The 18,394-nt window shown below is 29.3% G+C and overlaps 4 protein-coding genes across 11 annotated transcripts; 2 read left to right on the top strand and 2 right to left on the bottom strand.

The window, feature by feature from the left end:
* Window positions 1-229: 229 nt before the first annotated feature.
* On the bottom strand, window positions 230-4,176 carry LOC126856789 (uncharacterized). Its single transcript, XM_050605641.1, has 7 exons — window positions 4,067-4,176; window positions 3,682-3,979; window positions 3,354-3,471; window positions 2,885-3,238; window positions 2,497-2,766; window positions 2,169-2,413; window positions 230-2,068 (listed from the first exon to the last, which is right to left on the bottom strand). Exons 2-7 carry the CDS (start codon window positions 3,783-3,785, stop codon window positions 1,360-1,362), a joined length of 1,800 nt encoding a protein of 599 aa, XP_050461598.1. The 5' UTR covers window positions 3,786-3,979; window positions 4,067-4,176; the 3' UTR covers window positions 230-1,359.
* Window positions 4,177-4,383: 207 nt separating this feature from the next.
* LOC126856807 (serine/threonine-protein kinase 11-interacting protein) lies at window positions 4,384-13,351 on the top strand. Of its 2 annotated transcripts, XM_050605679.1 has the most exons (19): window positions 4,384-4,497; window positions 5,096-5,666; window positions 5,909-6,205; window positions 6,299-6,492; window positions 6,601-6,898; window positions 7,098-7,466; window positions 7,545-7,623; window positions 7,812-7,986; window positions 8,105-8,237; window positions 8,296-8,448; window positions 8,924-9,001; window positions 9,669-9,804; window positions 9,969-10,087; window positions 10,362-10,487; window positions 10,707-10,891; window positions 10,998-11,095; window positions 11,402-11,604; window positions 11,719-12,023; window positions 12,262-13,351. In XM_050605679.1, the coding sequence occupies exons 2-19, from the start codon at window positions 5,207-5,209 to the stop codon at window positions 12,469-12,471; spliced, it is 3,618 nt and encodes a 1,205-aa protein (XP_050461636.1). In that variant the 5' UTR covers window positions 4,384-4,497; window positions 5,096-5,206; the 3' UTR covers window positions 12,472-13,351. The 2 variants fall into 2 exon arrangements, with proteins under 2 accessions (XP_050461636.1, XP_050461637.1); XM_050605680.1 differs by lacking the exon at window positions 8,924-9,001.
* LOC126856811 (guided entry of tail-anchored proteins factor 1-like) lies at window positions 13,251-17,978 on the bottom strand. Of its 7 annotated transcripts, none has more exons than XR_007688413.1 (6): window positions 17,287-17,978; window positions 16,939-17,104; window positions 16,602-16,669; window positions 16,069-16,267; window positions 13,554-14,059; window positions 13,251-13,426 (listed from the first exon to the last, which is right to left on the bottom strand). XR_007688413.1 is itself a non-coding variant. In XM_050605686.1 (5 exons), exons 1-4 carry the CDS (start codon window positions 17,353-17,355, stop codon window positions 16,079-16,081), a joined length of 492 nt encoding a protein of 163 aa, XP_050461643.1. In that variant the 5' UTR covers window positions 17,356-17,978; the 3' UTR covers window positions 13,251-14,059; window positions 16,069-16,078. The 7 variants fall into 7 exon arrangements, 4 of the variants coding, with proteins under 4 accessions (XP_050461643.1, XP_050461646.1, XP_050461645.1 ...); XR_007688412.1 differs by having other exon boundaries at window positions 13,251-13,679; window positions 13,906-14,059; XR_007688414.1 differs by having other exon boundaries at window positions 13,251-13,509; window positions 13,906-14,059.
* Window positions 13,819-16,080, top strand: LOC126856810 (carbonic anhydrase 9-like). The gene is made up of 6 exons (XM_050605684.1): window positions 13,819-13,952; window positions 14,257-14,424; window positions 14,490-14,646; window positions 14,735-14,840; window positions 15,078-15,305; window positions 15,621-16,080. Exons 1-6 carry the CDS (start codon window positions 13,871-13,873, stop codon window positions 15,810-15,812), a joined length of 933 nt encoding a protein of 310 aa, XP_050461641.1. The 5' UTR covers window positions 13,819-13,870; the 3' UTR covers window positions 15,813-16,080.
* Window positions 17,979-18,394: the final 416 nt, after the last annotated feature.

Genomic DNA, 18,394 nt, shown 5'->3' with positions numbered 1-18,394 from the left:
TTCTTTATTGATGAGATCCTAAATTTAATCCTATGCGGATATGGAAAGTCCAAACTTTCACTTTTTGAGAAAAATAGAAATATATCATCTCTCTTGATCACGATCTACGTGCTATATTTTCGCTCTTGTAAGATCATCTTTCTTTTTCTTCTGCGTATTTTGTCAAATTCTGACAGGATTATCCTCGTACGAGTAAAATTAAAATTGGACACGTCTTCCGAAAACTATTAGTAAAAAGAGTTAGACTGCTTTATTCTCGTCTCGATACAATTGTACAATATCGTACATATCAAAACGTACAATAATTGGAATACAATATAACATTATTACAACAAGTTTTTCTAGTCCGTCAGCTAAGAGCAGACAGAATCACATGCGCTTGTCAGTAGAGCACATTTTCTTTTTTTATTTCTTTTTACATACGAAATTTTGTTTTCGGCAGTGCGTGCACGATCGGTTTCATCGATAAATAACAAGTACGTATAGAAAACGGGAAATCTTCAACGCTTAAATAAATGTCCTTATTTATTTATCTTTAAAGATCGATATACGTACATCTTTCACTAAGGTAATAATTACAACGTGTAAGAAAATATTTGCACATCGCATCTTTTTCCCAACTAATATTTTACAATTTTATTTGTTACGAGAAAAAAATGTTGCGCTATATAAAGTACTGTATTTAAAATATATACATTAATTACAAATGAAAACAATGTATTCGGATATATTTCTTTTAGAATGAGAAGGGAGAATAAAAATTATATCTTAAGGAGAATGAGATGAGCAAATATCTCCCGCGTATTTCAATTTTAACGAGAATATGCGGATGTGTTTATACACATTTGCAAGATCGAGTGAAGACTGGCGGATATGTTGAAGCAAGTCTATCTGTAGTAAATATATCGGCAGTGTGTAACATCAGTGTAACAGTACTTGACACGCAGAAAATTGCGCTTGTCTTCTTCTAATTGGCAGTAATGTAATTGTTTCACCTCAAAGTATTCGTATGGTAGAAAGATACGTGTCATTTATCAGACTCGAGAGATTGAAATTTATGGAATCTTATTGTATAAAACTATACGCGAAAAAAGAGATCGAAACGAGAGAGGAATGGAAGGAAAATATCTCTCAAATCGGATTGATCGATCGGACTCGGCGAATACTCGAGCATTAAATTAGCATTAGTGATCACATTAATAGCTATATACAGGTCCTCAAGAATGTTTCAAAAATCAAAGAAGTAATTCTAAGAAATTATTTCTTTAATTTTCGGAATATACTTAAGAATCATCCTGTATAACAATCGTAAAAATTACAGAATGAACACACAACAACCCGGCACAGCGCGGCAACTCGTTAACGTAATAATGTAGCGCACAACACTATCATATTCAATATTAGCGAGCCACAGAGCAGCGTGGAGAGCCAACCGGAATTCGCGACGATCGTAGCGCTATGACCTGGAAATGCCGGCGTCAAATCGCTTCGACTGCCAACATTCGCCTCGCGAACATAACTCTCCTGTTCATCGGCTCGCGACGACTGCAGCGAGTGATGATTAGCACGCGGGGTGTGATACGACCACCGCGTAGCATCCGAAACGACGGAACAACGATCGAACTCGTGCACAGACGGCTCGCGGGAAGGAGCAAAGTTGGAGGAACCAGCCGATCCGAAACCGGAGCTCTGGCTGGACGACCGTGAGAGCGTCGGCGGTGTCGCAGTCATCATGTGGCTCTCCTGCCAGTAACCACCGGCTACCCATGAAGTCTGTGTCATTGACCTGAGCTTTGGCGGCGACAAAACGTACCTCCTGTTGGATCCAGACTTTTTGAACAGATTCTCAGAGCTTGTCGCACTGTATACTTTTCGCTCGAAAATCGCGGGCGCAGCTTTCACAGTATTCTTGCCGCATCTTGACGAGTCCTCGCTTAGGAAAAGGGTGCTCAGACTATGATTCAAGCAATCGCCATGCAACGAACTGTTCCTGTTCTGAGAGGCAGAATTTAGATAATTTTCGTTGCTGTTGTCCGCAAGGGTAATTGTAGATAGCTTTTGTCTCAATCTAAAGGTAAATAAAAATACATATACGAATAAATACATTTATATAATAAACTGAATAGAAATGTTTCGTTTAAAAATAAAAATAAACATAGAATACTTGCATTGTTGAGTGCGATTTGATTTCAGTGGAGGATACTTCGCCTGTTTTATAGACTGATGATTCAATAGCGTTGATCGTTCCGTTAAAAACGTAATTTTCATTGTAATTATCTAAAGTGGTTTGAGGTGCAATAACGGCCCGCGAACGCAGCTTGAGTTTCTTCAACGCAACTGAACCGATTAATGTATTTTTATACGAAATAGGTTTTATATTCAAAAAACCTATAATAAACGCGCATGCTTCTATCTGAAAAAAAAAACAAACAATAAACTAAATATTCGTGTAAAAGTATATTTAACAAGTGCCAAGAGATATTTTATTTAACTCACTATGCGATGCTGTACGATGCATTCCGTCGTCAGCCAAACATTTTGAAAAGTTGAATTTTTGATGTATACAAAAATAATGATACAGAACCATAAAAATATCAATAATACGTCGATTCTTTTCCTCTTTGTTGAATTTGTCCACCAAGCACACAAGTGAAAGAATAAGCCACCAATTGGCAACCATACAGAATCATGATTGTATAAGATAATTGGGATCAGAATCGTCGAAATAATTCGGAAAATTGCTTCCGATTTTCTTTTCTGGAAATTCTGCAAGAGAACTGACAAACAATTATTCGTTGCAATAATTGTGCATGTTTACAACAGCGTCCAATCGTGTATAACTTTTTTCTCAGTTGAAATATACTTCATAAAAATATATACTTACGCCGATAAGCATCCTAATCGGTTTTTGTCGGAAGAATAACATTTTGTAACGAGTGAGCCATAATGCCTGTTTACTTAATACGTTCTGTACTGTCAATTTACAATTGTTGCACAGCGGATATCTCTTCTCCAGATATTCCTTAAATCCCTTTAACTCGGTATTGTAGTTTCTCTCATTCTTCGGTTCAAAATTAGATAACTCCAATAATTTCAGACTTTCCTGCTTGTTACAATTTACACAGAGATGACTTTTAGAGATGTTGCATGAATCGTTCTGTTCAACCAATTTGCAATATCTTGTAGACATATTCGGTGTTGCATACTGTTCTGGGATATCGTATGTATAATCACCATTCTGAAATAAGTATTTCACATAGCAATAATCTAAAGAAATAAAAAATTCTCTATTGTACAAGTATGCAAATAAGAAGTCAAAATTGAAAGTACAAATTTTTTCAATCTGTTTTTACCTTGGAGAAGCCGTTGTGCTGCTCGCACCAAGGACACAACCACCAATTCAAATGTTGTCTCCAGATCTTTGAGTTCTCGTTGCAGAACCAGCAGTTCACCATTATAGGCCATCTCACTCTGCAAGATACGCAATTGAAATGTTAGTCATCTCAGAAAACGATATAAATATGCACAGTGTTCCTAAAATAACTATTTATTTTGATAAAATCAGATATTTTTAAAAATTATTATACTGACATAATATGTCCACTATTATACACATTCATTTAGAAACACTTTATATATAAAAATGTGTATGATATGCGAGTATCTCGACGAGTAACTTACTTTAGTCTGTGGAAGACCGTGAGACACGTAACGAGAATTAAAAGCGCTGGAGCGAGCGCAGATACGCGATCGAATGCTAAAGGTTCAAGATCAGATCCTGCCATCGTGTCCGTTGACAAGAGCGCTAAAGTTAAAAAGTACGACACGAATGTGCAGCGACAACGTTCCTCTAAAAATCTGCAGACCTCGAGTATGTATATATATATATATATATATATATATATATATATATTTTATTACTGTATTAACTGTATGCCGCGTCTCCCGCCAAGCGTATATAGGGCGAGCACGCCATAACCTGAAAAACAACCCCCATATCCTTCATTTATACGTTCAAATCGAATATTAGCGGCAATCGCAAGGCCACCTCCTTCTCTAACCTCACCGATCGTTGCACGTTGATTTCTCTATTGATGATTTATTATTCTAAAATTCTAAGTAAATCCGCCCCGTTATCACGCTGCACGCAACACGTGCCGAAGCTGAATGTTCGCTCATAGATTAGGCATATAGACTGTATAGGCATATCTTATATGTCTATGGCCCCGTTCGTTGCCCGCGTCGTCTGGTTTTGCATCTTGCATAATAATATTACTATCATAGTTGAGTAATTTGTCTCTCTAATTGTGGCGATCTTGTGGCTAGGAAATTTTTTAATATTACCAATTTCATTAAATTACTAACTTCAATCTGGAATCTCGAATGAGAACCTAGTTACAATAAAGGGAAGAAGAAAAGGATATAAATATTTATATATTATTATATTATTGTTACATCAACAATTATATTTTATTAAAAATTTTTGATTATAACACGGTATGTATGAGAATACAATATATATTTAATTATTATTGTTGAGCAGATTATAATTTTTTTATTTTATTTATGTATTATGATAAATGTTCAATTTTATCCGCTTCACTTAGATTTTGACAAAGATACACTTTTTCAATGCCTTTTTATATTAACAATTCAAGGTTAAACAAATAAACATTTCTAGATATAAAGATTAATAGAAAAAATAAGAGTGTTAAATATATAATTTTTAAGGTTAGAAAATCTGTCATATATTGATGGAATAAAATGGTATAAGCATATATATATGATATGTTTCGAAAAAAGAAAAAGAAATATATATATATTTAATTTATATAAAATAGTTATAATCAATTACATGGTTGTAGATATGTTGTTGTCTGTAACTTTAATTATAATTGAAACGTAACTTAAATGACAAATTTTTATTTTTATTTTAATAAGTAATTTTTATCAAAATCTAAGTACAGTTGATTGAAAACTAAACATTTTTCTAAATCTTTTTTAAAACTCCAAATTTCCAAGTCTTTCATATTTATATACTAGATATCAAAACCAATCAATGTTTTCTAACAATAATATATTATTTCCATTTCAGTTGGCAACATAAAATATTATTAGAAAAGTATATATTCTCTTATGTAAATGCAACAATTAAATAATACAAATATAAAGGGTCTATTTAATAATAGTGAATGAAAACTATACAATGTCAAACCACTCACAAGGTATAGACAATATGCAGGAGATAATAGAATTGGTGAAACTTCTTCGCCAGAATGGTGATAAGATCTTGAGTGCCTCAAGCAAGCTTTCACTATCAACAAAATTACTGCATAGTCTGAATGAAGCATTCTTACTGATTGTATTAGAATCCGAAGATCTAGATTCTTCATTCCAAGTGTGCAATAGTTCCAAAGTTGACATATTTCGTGATATAAAATTTTTACATGATTTTGTACAAAAAACTATAAGTTTGAAAGTGACACATTGTTCTTCTGATGACGATAAAATTATTATTGACATCTCCAAGTTTAGGCATCTAAAATATTTGGAGCTAAGAAAGGTATCCATTGAATTATTGAAAGGTTTACAAAATATCAGGGGCCAGTTAGAAAGCATTGTATGTGCCGGTCGAAAGGGAGTATCTACAATCTATCAATTGCTAGGTTCGTTTAAGTGAAATAGAATTTAGAAAAAAACAAATAATAATAAATAGACAATTATTTAGTTTTATAGAACAAATCAATATATTAATTATAATAAATAGTTTTGGAAAGATACATAATATAAACAAGCTGAAATGGCTTGTCACTAATATATATATATATATATATATATATATATATATATATATATATATATAACATAAATATTATCTATTATTCTACTTCTATATTTTTTGTTATAGCTGCATGTGGAGGTGATGACGGTATTGGATTTGTGTGGGCATCCTTGAGACATTTAGTACTGTCTCATAATGCTCTTGAATGCTTGGATGAATCATTAGAATTGGCTCCCTTGCTTCAGATATTGGACTTAAATCATAATATGATAACTAGTGCGAAGGAGATATCTTGCTTATCAGATTTGAAATATGTCAATCTGGGCTATAATAAATTGGAAGAAGTACCTATATTCAATAAGGCAGCATTACATTCATTACAAATATTAGTATTGAAGAATAACTACATTGACAATCTTAATGGTTAATTATTATTGCAACAATTATATTATTTATAAATATTTTATCCTATAAATTTAATGAATTATCTATTCTCGTTATCATTTTCTATAATAGGTCTTCAAGGTTTAGAATGTTTGACAGAATTAGACCTATCATTTAATTGTTTAATGGAACATTTGATCCTTTGGCCACTCCAAAAAATGCCTACTTTGTTGTGGCTATCTTTGGAAGGAAATCCTTTATCATATCATCCGAAACATCGGTTACTGTCCATAAAACATTTACATCCGAGTTTGTCAGATAGCAAGGTATTTGCATGATAATAAATAAACCGAAAATTATATAAAACGCATAATCAATACCGATATTATAATTATTAATTATAATATGACATGAGTTTGAGTAAACTCTGATAGTTTGTTTTAGATCGTCTACCACTTTCAAAATCAGAGAAGGCGTTTGTAACAGAAAATCGAGTTTTTACGATACGCGTGAATCAATCCATATCTCTGACCAGTTCAATGTCCACGTGCGTTGATGAATTCAATGAAAACGGATCAAATCAGCGAATAACACCATTATCCGAGAATTCAGAAAAAAGTATAACGAAAAGTAAAAAGAAGCCAAACATGAGAGAAGCGATTATCGATGAACTTGATCAAGAAAAAGGAGAATTTAAGAAACTACCTGATGTGGTTGCTTCTTCTCATTTGGGTAATTGTACCAAGATATATATTTTTATTAATTTTTATTAATCCATTAGTAATAAAATATATAATTTTAATAATATAATATAATCAAACTATTATGTGCAGACATTATATAATAATTAATAGAGTAATACTCAGAAAGTATGGTATATAATAAGGTAGCATATATTTTTTGAAATATATTAATTTATTCGTTTTTCTAGAATCATCAATGGATCATTTGGAGACGAAAAAGCGCATCTTAGATTTGCGAGAGAAGTTTGGTGAGAACAATTGGCTGAGCAGTCATGCAGGGACTTCCGTTCAGGATATTATGGGTCTTCGTTTTGAGCAATTTCCAGCTTCACAAATATTTAAGACCTTGGCCGACATTAATACATCATCGTCTCTTCATGATAATCTAATTCATACTATGTTTAATGAAAAATTTTCCAGTGAGCTTGAATCACAAGAAATTGCAAAATGTACGGAAGATGATAAAGACATTTCTCAGAATGAAGAAATATTAGATGAAATGCATAACCTGGAAACATGTATGACTCATTCTACGGCCTTAGATGATCCTAATGAAGGTGAAAGTTGTATGAAATATACTAAACAATATTGTCTATAGCTGAGTAGATCTTAAATTCTTCTTTTTTTTGTCTTAGAAGCTGGAGATTTATATACTGTTCAGAAAAAAAAAGATGATAATGAGATGGAGACTATATTTTTAATGATAACTCCTGAGTAAGTGTCATTATTTTACTATATCAATATAATTACAGCAGAATTATACTTATATTCTTAAATTATAGCATTTTTAATTATTTATAAGAAAAATTGAAAATTGAAAATTATAATTTAATTAATATACCTTTTTAAAATAACTTTCTAAAATAATATTATAAAATTGAATTTTTTTGCAATTTTTGTAGAAATATCAAAGAAAGGGATTCGATTACTGGAAAAGTAAAGTTTCATTGGTCAATAAATTCAATTCTGTCGTGCGTCTTAGGCAAGAGCGATCCACCCACGGTCGATATTATTTTTGATACTACTAGAAAAGATAGAGAAAATAGGCGATACTTCACGGAATTGGAAGACGCAAAGGTACTGAGATACATGTAAATACTATTTACAATGTATACAGGATGGGACATTTAATGTATTACAAGAAATTCAAGATTATCAATTTTTTTTTCTCTCAAAATAACACTCATATTTTCAGAAAATTGTGGCAATCATCAATGAACAGATTGAAATGCGACCGATACCGCTGCAAGTTTTTAAATGTATGAAATGTTCAACGCAATTCTCGCAGGATACGGAATACGTGATGCTTGCTGTTAAATCAATGATGGGTAAGTATTACGATGAAATGGTATATTTTTTAAGATGATTATGAAAATCATTTTTTAGGTACGAAACAACTCAAGTGCCCCACTTGTAACAGCAGTTTGGTCATCGAAATAGAGAATCCATCTGACATGGACAATCAGATTACGAAAAATCAGCTAGCAGAGAATTCTGCAAAAATCAACCTGCAACATTCTGAATCATTTTCCAGTATTGGTGAGATTTTTTATGATTATAGCATGTAGCATTCTTTATAAGAGTTAATTGATGAAAATGTATATGGATTGTATAGTCCTTGATATTGTATTGCAATTTGTTTGATAATATTCTATATATCTAGTAATTTATATATATAGGGTGTTTCACATAAAGAAAAACTTGCATATATTCTCATAACTCGAATTAATATTTTGATTTTGAAATTTATTAATGAATCATTGTATAACTCGTGCAAAGCATTTAATCATATTGAAATTGATCCAATAATTAACTTGACTTTATCTAAAAGAATTAAATATTCCAATTTTGATAATCTCGTTAGTTAATTGAATGATTGCAATGTTTTAATGAAAGTTTATTGTGTATGTTAATATGTGTGATATATACATGTTTCGGCCAATGCATGTACGAGCGCGCGCGTTTGAATCTTAATACATTTAATGGGAATTATAACATACTAATACCGGTGCAGGTGGAATGGAGGGTGGAGCTAAATCCGTCACCACTTCTCTGGTACACTCCGACTCTCATATCCAAGCTCAAATCTGTTGTAAGCTTCAGCCACGATAATTATGTTATAGTATTCTCTACTTCCTTTCTCTCTCTCTCTTTATTTTTTTTTTTTTGCTTTTCTGTCTCCCCTTCTCTCGTTCTCATTTGATTTTCTTATTTTTTTTTATTCTTCCTTTTTCTATTCCTCTCTATTTCTTGTCTTTCTTCTTTTTTTCCTTTTGCCTCTTTTCATCTCCTCTCTCTTTTCTACCTTCTTTTTTTCTCTATATGTATATACTTTTGGTTTATTAATTAAGCCGCCGAAAATTGATTCTTTCCTTTCTCATCTTCTTGTTTAAAAACACTTTCACAGTTTTTTAAAAAAAGCCCGGCAGCTGAACCAAAGTTATTTCTTTAATTGAAAAATTTTACTTAAAAAATTTAAATTTTAATTAAAAAATTTGGCCAAACAATATTATTCTTTTATATTACTCTCTTTTTTCTTTTCTCTCTTTAGACTACAAGCACTTTTCTAATTTTTATTTTTAAAAGTGTATAATGCGTCATGTATTACAAGAAAAACATCTTTGATTTAAAATTTCTTTAATTCATATATATATATATATATATATATATATATATATATATTTTTTTTCTTTTTAAATTCTTAGTAGTTGCAACGATGAAACATTTCTTTTTTCCCAATTAATATGTATCATTGTCAGGTTCAGCGACAAGTTTAGAAGGATCAAGGGAGTCCACACCGTCTACAAATGCCCTGACGAAGAAATATGAGAGCGACATAGAGATACTCAGCAATCCGAGTCAGAGTAGCATCGAGGTTTTAGATGAAACGCTGAAGTTAGTACAGTTGTTTTTATGATATTTAATGTTTATGATAATACTCTGTACAATACACTTGTTACACAAATGATCACTAAGATATCATCTTATAGCCTACTTATCATCACAATCCATTATTGCATGTTAAAACTAATATTTTATTGGAATATTCATTGATACAGGGCAAATGCCACACCAAGTCGGAAACAGGAGGAAAAACATACTGCTATTGCTCCTTCTTTAATAACAATTCCAGATGCGACGCCAATGATGGCAGGTTTAACAGAAAGCAGTTCTTCGGGTTTGTATTCTATCATACATTTTCTATCACATATAATTATATATGATAATAATATAAATCATTAGCTTATTATTTCATTAATATAATTACGATTCGTATTTAAATCTTCTTTTTTGTGAGAGTTAAATTGATCTATTTATGAAAGAAACGAATAAAGAATTAATTATATCATAATAAAGAATTAATTTGGAACTTGTTCATGTAATAGCATCATAAATATGTAAATAATGTTAATTTTCATTTTAATATTTTGTAAAATCACTTTTATTTACAGGCTCTCTGACAGATAGCATATGCACGGCATATGAAAATAAAATCGCCAAATTAACGAATGAATCAAAATCCTATAGCAGTGAAAAAGAAATTGCTCCTGTAACAAATTTGACATCAATGTTGGGAGGTGAAATCAATAAATCCATAATGTCATTGTATAATACTATTAAAAATATATTTAATCATACGAAATAATCTAGCAGAAACAAACGTTTTTCTTCTGCTTAAGCTTTTAATTTGATTTTTGTCAACAGAGACACATAATCTTTTGAAATCATTTTTCATATTGTGTTATAATATTTATTATGTTATTAACATTTCTATAGTATTTGTGTATTGTTTTCAGGTTTACTTCAGAGTATCAAGATTGGCAGCAATAAAATATTGAGAGGCGAAGAGGCTTCAAGCTTTTTCGGCAGCGATGTGCAATATTCGTATACTGACTTTAGTAGTATAGATCACAGAATCAAACTGCATATAATCTTAAATATATTTGAACATGAGAACGAAGAGGTGGTATTTCTTCTCAAGGTGCTTAACTTGATATATTTTTAATTTTATTAATTATGTATAGCAAGTCTAAGTCCAAATTGAATCAAATCATATAATTGACATCATTTTTGTTTCTCAAATATAGGCACAGATTTTGATGCATTCTATGCAAGAGACATTTTCTGGATGCTTAGTATTATCTACGTCTAAAGTTTATATTCTTAGAATTGATGGGCCAGAAGGGTAAGTACTGCTTAATATAAATTTTCTGTTTAAAACTATATAAAAAAAACTTAATTTTAGCATAAAATTTTATGTGGATATTTTAGAGATAGTATATTTTAATAAAAAGTATAAAAAAAAATCCATTTTTTACTTGTTAAAGTAGATTACTTTCTTAAATTCCCGAAAACTTTTTTATTTTCCATCGCTAATTGTGTATGATAGAAAAATTTATAAAAAATTTATAAAAAATTATGGACAAACAAAATTTAGATAGAAAAATCTAAAGAAATAATAAATAAAAAAAAAAAAAAAAAATTATGTCAGGGAGGATCCACAGCGTTGGCTTCACAAAGAGATGAGTTGGACAACAGATAGATTAAGATCCTTTATATCATTACCATATAAGCAGGGTATTTTGATTGAATTACAACAGCCTAGTAAAACCAGTGAAGATCTTTCCATTATTACAGTGCTGTGTATTCTGCAAGATTTTCAGAGAACATCAAACTTTTTATTTTATATTACAGGTATAAAATGTGTTCTAACAAAGATAAATATAACTATTAACTGCAGAAATCTCAGAGTTAGGGCATTATAAGCAACAATAATTTCTAAGTTGTGCTAATGTTTTCTATTTATAGATTTGCAATTGCCTCCAAGTTGCGAAGTAGAATTTTCAGTTCCAGAATATTTTAGCATTTTAATGCACGATTTACTAACTAGTACTGCCAACTATAAGACCGGAGATGTTGTACGATTATTAGCAATATTTTCCTCTGCAGTTTTAAAATATCAAAATGTTATCACGAACCTTAAACTATCTGGATTAATATTGACAAATGCAATATTAATGATTTTGGAGGACAATGTTCAATGGCTTATACCAGGCAGCAATCAAACACCTCTGATTGCTAGGGAGCAAACTATGAGTAATTTGATTGCAATAGTAAGTAATTTTCAACAATTTCTATTTATTATCTTTAAGAAAAAAATGCTAACTATTAGAATTTAAAATGTTGCACTCTCTACAGTTCTAATTCAAAAGTTTTATTTTTACACAATCTTATTTCAGAATAATTTTATAAGTAAAAATGTGTAAATGTATATTCCAATATAAAATAACTAATATACAAATTATTCAATATATTTATCCATTTGATTTTGCATTAATGATATAATTTTAGGAACATTGTCATAATTCATTGACTTTAAATTTCTTGGATGAGATCGCGGGAATCGAGGAGAGTTGGCACTTAGAATTTGTTTCTCTTAGTGCTGTTGAAGCTGTAATCAGTTCTATACAGCCTTCCTGGGAAGAGTTATTCTCAATACCTCTGCAAGTAACTACTACAAGCAACTCTCGTCTTATGCAGAATAATATGGAGGAAGCTTAAATAATATATAAAAATATCTTATTGGCTTTTTTTGTTTAGTTGGAAGTTTCAACTATTTTTGTCTTGTATATAATCAAACCTTCCTATATTTAGTATATTTAGTATATCAAAACTAAATTTTTTATTTTTATCATATTTACTTAATCATCTATTTTAATGCAAAATGAAAATGTCATTTGATTATGTGTATGATAATATTTTTATATTATGCATGTGTGAACAAACGGCAAATATGAAGCAATAAGATAGCACAGAAAAAGATATATCTTTCTTCCAAATTAAATTCAGTTATATAACTAAAAAGTAAAATTTAAAGAATATTACATATACATATATATACTTTTTAAGAAAGCTTTATTCAAAAAGCAATGTAAGTATATTCTTGTGCTTATATATAATTTAGATCTTTTGTATTGAATTTAGCATTGATTTAATTGAAGAAATTACAAGAATATTTCAGGAGTGTTATGAAATATAGAAAAATAATTGATGATAAGAGATTATTGATAGAGAAGATGAATAGAGTTGTCAATGGTGCTACAAGGACTGTAATATTATTACTTATAAATATTCCTAATTGAATTTTCTCTCTTCTCATGCTGAATTTTTAACCAAAGTTTTATAAACAATATTACGAATTGCGCACAATCTTATTTGTACACTTCACATGAACTTCTGTTACATATTTAGTAATATTAATTACACTAGTTACTGATTGTAAATGTCCAACTGTGATATGTATATTTTGAATTTTACAATAAAAAGGCAAGACTCAGGTATTTACTGTAGATATTTATATCGCGAGGATATTGTAATATATATTTTGTAACAACGTAAATTCAAAAATATAAGTATGACTAAAATATAAGTGTGACTTAAAGCATGCTTTTTTCTCAATTTTCTCTCTCTCTCTCTCTCACTTTTATTATATCTCTATTCTGTCATTATCTTCTTTCTAAAAAAGACAATGAAATGTCCCATTTTAGCTTCTTATGTAACAAAGGAGGCATCTTACTATTCTTGTATTATAAGCCGCATCTGTAACTCAAAAGATCACATATGCAACTGATAATGATATGCACCTTTGCATACTTAACAGATAGTCATTCCCAAGATCCTATGCAGCGCCAACAACTTTTCAGTTATCTATGTGACCCCTTCTATGTTATTCCTTCATACCCATCTCAAAGTATCAAATACATATCAAACTACATATTTATATTCAGGAGAAAATTTAATGTGATAAGATAGTAAGAAGGTATTAAATGCGTACATAAAATAACAAAAATAGACAATTAAGAAGCTGTTATTTGACAAAATACAAATTTTAATTTATGAATTATAAATTATTGTATATCACAAATATTGAAATTATATTTTCTATATAAAGAATTTAGGAATGTATATCCTTCATGTTAAAATGATATGGCTTACTTTCGTCGTTATACCGAATATCAATGGTTTTGGATACAGTAAAAAAGGTATGTTTGATCTTCATTATTTTGCAAATTAATCCTTAATGTCATACAAAAAAATTATAGAAAAACTTTTTCTTTTCTTTTTTTCTCACTAGAAGATAAAATCAATTCTGAAAGAAAACATAAGGCAATTATAATTTCAAACAGTGTTTCATAAATAAAAAATTACACTTTCTTGCAAAGAAGTGCAAATTATAAGTATAGATTTATGAATAATCAGAGATTTATAAAATTATGGTTACTCATCAATTAATGATTGCCCTATGAACACTGAAAAAACAATTTATATTAACAATTATTATTTTAGGACAACATTTATGGCCGCAAAAATACAAATTATGCGCAGGAAAACTGCAATCGCCAATAGCGATTTCTACATCCAAAGCAATTCCTTTACCACTTCCAGCACTTGAAATGATCGGTTATCACGATTTTCTTCCAATGCCACAAACATTTGCAAATAATGGACAAACTAGTAAGTATTCTTGACTCTAGTAAAGTTTTAAAATTATAGTTTTCTAAAAATCCTTTTTCTTTAAGTTAAGCTTGCTATAAATAAGAACGTAACACATGGGAGATTACCATATATATTTGGTGCTATGTTAAAACAAAACCAGCAATATGAAATGGAGCAACTACACTTTCATTGGGGCACAAAAAATAATAGGGGAGCTGAACATGTGTTAAATGGTATAAGGTATATAATCATATTTATTTATAAAAATGCAATGACTTCCGTGTAAAATCTTCGAAAAAAAGGAGCAATTAAACATTAATATGTATAGATATCCAATGGAAATGCATATTGTACATCGTAATATGGCATACTCGAATTTTTCACACGCACTGCAGCATGAAGATGGTGTAGCCGTAATAGCTGTGTTCTTTCAGGTGAGAGAAATTTATAAGTCTTAAAAAAAAAACAACTTTACAATGTACTTTATAATAATAAAAAGTTTGCAAAATATTATCTTCTATATACTAATGTATATTTAAACTTTCTTAAAAAATTTATATTTAAAAACTTAATATCTATATAATCTCCATATAAAAATATCTCAAAAATTATTCTCAGAAATTTATCAAACCGGAAAAAATCTATAATTAGTTGTAATCATTTATTTTCAGTTGCAAGATGAACAGAACGAGCTTCTTCAATCTTTTGTAAGCAAGCTACCAGATATACAATGGGCACCCTTAGAAGTATCAATTAACATATCTATAACTCTAGCATCCCTGATACCATTGAATACTGATATTTATTATATATATAAAGGATCTCTCACTACTCCGCCTTGCAATGAAGCAGTCACCTGGATAATCTTTGCTACTCCAGTCCCAATATCTTTTCGTCAAGTATATTATTTTTACTATACATTTTAATTGCGTTTTATTAAACATATGCATAACTTTCTGTGCTTTTAAAAACAATTACCAATATTAACAATCTTGAAAATTCAAAATTTTATTAAATGACAAACATTTTTTTTATTCTTGATTATTCTATAACATTTATGTTTTGCAAATGATCTAAGTTTTTAATTGGTGAAATCTATATATATTTACAATGTGTTTGCAAATTATGAAAGACAGCCTGAAAATGAATTTTGCATATTTTTAATGTATTTTTTCATTTTGGGAAATCGTATTTATAAAATCTATTTATTATAGATGAACACATTCCGAATCCTTTCAAATGGCGAAGAAATATTGGGCGATAATTTTAGACGGCTGCAAGATATTGGTCAGCGTAAAATATATATTAGAAGATTGATGCAATCTTCCCCTCGTGTGCCATGGGGACTCTCGATTAAGGATAATTCGCGATGGAATTTCTCAAACTTAAGTTGGTTCTGGTCATAATACAATCATAATAAAATTAGTAATTTTCTTTTATCTACTAAATTTACTACTTAATAATAAGAAACTGTAAAGTTTATTGTTACAAAAGATTTTTTATATAGAAAAATTTTCTTGTCTTTTACTCAATCTTTTTTTGATTACTCATCATACTTTACAATATAAAAAGTTTTTAATAAAGTATTAAATTATTTAATAGTATTTTTTATTGATAATAGATTAGAAAAAAATATTTAACAAAATACAGATAATTACTTACACGAAATATTTCATACATGGAGCTTTCTGCATGCAGATACTCCTAATCGAACGATCATAATCCAAACCAACAGAGAAATAGCATTTTCATGTTGACACGGCCAACTCAGGAAATCCTGTATCGGCCATAATGTATCTTTTGATAGAATAATCACAGGTTCTTTTTTATATATATACAAAAGAAATAACATTAATATTCCCTGAAAGCATTATAAAATTTGATAAAAGCCATGAAAAAATAAGTAGTTTCTTCAGATATAAGAATCCTGATCCTTTACTGTAAGAGTATTAGATTATAAATTAAGAATAAAAAAAAAAAGTTAATAAAAAATGATAAATCACATGCAATTTTTTTTTATATTATATATTAATGCATACCATTAAATGAAGATTTTTATTGAGTTTGCTGAGTATACCAAGCCACAACACAGTTCTGGAAAATTTGTGGACAATTTCTTAGTTTTAATGCCATAATCTAATAAAACATCAAACAATGAGGGATCAAGACCTTAAGGAAATAAGTGATCTACATACATTCAGTATACGAAAACTGTAAATTAAAAACATTTGCAATTTCAATCTCCAACTCAGTCGTTGATCCACTGTAAAAAAAAAAGAAATACATATAGCATTTTGTATATTGCTTTTCATATAATGACAAAATACATTTTTATTGTATAAATAAATAGATATTTGAATTGTTTTAAGGATTACAAACAACATCTATTTTCTATTTTATGAAACTGATTATTTTTATATAAAAATTATTTAATTTTTGTAATCTAATAATTCATAAAGATTATAGGTAGTCTTATAAAAATAATTTCCTATATATATTGATATAGTGAAAAAAAGAAAAAAAATAACTTACTGTTTTCTTTCAATATATTTTCCAATTGGTTATGTCTGCGTTGAAGTTTGGCATACTTGGCAAACTCGTTCATTATAGAAAGTCCTGCCATTTCCTCTTTTAAATTGCTCAGCTCATTTCGCAAGTCAATGTCATATCTCCTTTGTGCAAATACATATGGAAAAATCTATATTTTATACAATAAAATTTTAAACTATAAAATATACAGCAACTTTATAATTGCAGCCAAATACATAACTAAAATATCTAAATTTATAAAAATAAATACAAAAATTTTTATAAATTTTAATATTAAAAATATTTTAATAATTTTAAAAATAAAAAATTTTTATATGCATTTATACTCACAAATTTAATCAAAAAGGGTGCAATATTGTCCAAAATGCAACTCAAAGTAGTTATTACGAGTAAATTCATATTGAACAGTAAACTAATAAGCACTCTGGGCTTTATAGTATACTGAGCGAGAAGCGAGAGAGCTTTTCTTATATCCTACAGAAAATCGGGATTAGAAAAAGACAGTTATATTTTTGGTTGGATTTGTCTCTCCATTTACATTTCTCATTAGATATTTAGCAATAAAAGTGATACGCAGTTTTCAGAAGAGAGAAAGATGTTTTGCTTTTATTTATAAATTTGAACTGTGGAATTGGAAATGGAATTGTGAATTATTTATTATTCTTTCAATTCGTAAAATACATAAACAGAGAAACCTGAGCGACGTCACGCCCCAGTTTTAGGCTTACAGGTGATCTCTCAAAATGATACGCCCTCTGTCGACATAAAAATGCGGACATTGAACTACGTAGCCAACGTGTCCACAAATGTTTTCAGTGGATAATGTGCAGTTTCGGTTGCGTTCTATGCTATATGCACGATATGTCAATAATACGAGTTTTGTAACGCAAAACACGCTTTAAATATTTCTTTTGACAGCACATTCAAAATATCTTATTCAATATTTTTATTATAATCGATCGATCAGTCAAACTAATTTAAATAAAAGAATATTCTAAGCTTAGACCATAATTATTTTTAGAACTTTGATGTGACTAGAATTGAGAAATATATTAGTCATAAGTATAATATATTAATCATAATTAAAGCTCTCTGCATATATGTTTTTATGTATCTGGAAACGTTTGTATGTTGTGTCAATAATTTTGCACTTTCAAAATTCCTGTATATATTTCACATTTAATGGAGTATATGCTAGGATTTTAAATTAAATAGTCGCTCGCATTTCCTTCGTTAATATTTGCTGACATAATCTTAAATTCAATCTTGTATTTTTACTAGGACTTTATACATGATTTTTCATGATTTTTTCCTCTTTTATATTTTATAAAAAATGATAGTCAAGTTAAAAAATCTAACATCGATTTAGTTGTCGAAATATATTGAGAATATCCCAAAATATTAATATCTGTCCTTACATAGATATTAATTAACATAT

Source organism: Cataglyphis hispanica, chromosome 19 (assembly GCF_021464435.1).
Source record: "Cataglyphis hispanica isolate Lineage 1 chromosome 19, ULB_Chis1_1.0, whole genome shotgun sequence".
NCBI classification, from domain to species: domain Eukaryota; kingdom Metazoa; phylum Arthropoda; class Insecta; order Hymenoptera; family Formicidae; genus Cataglyphis; species Cataglyphis hispanica.
Note: the sequence above shows the minus strand (reverse complement) of the source record. Positions and strands in the feature narration are given on the sequence as shown.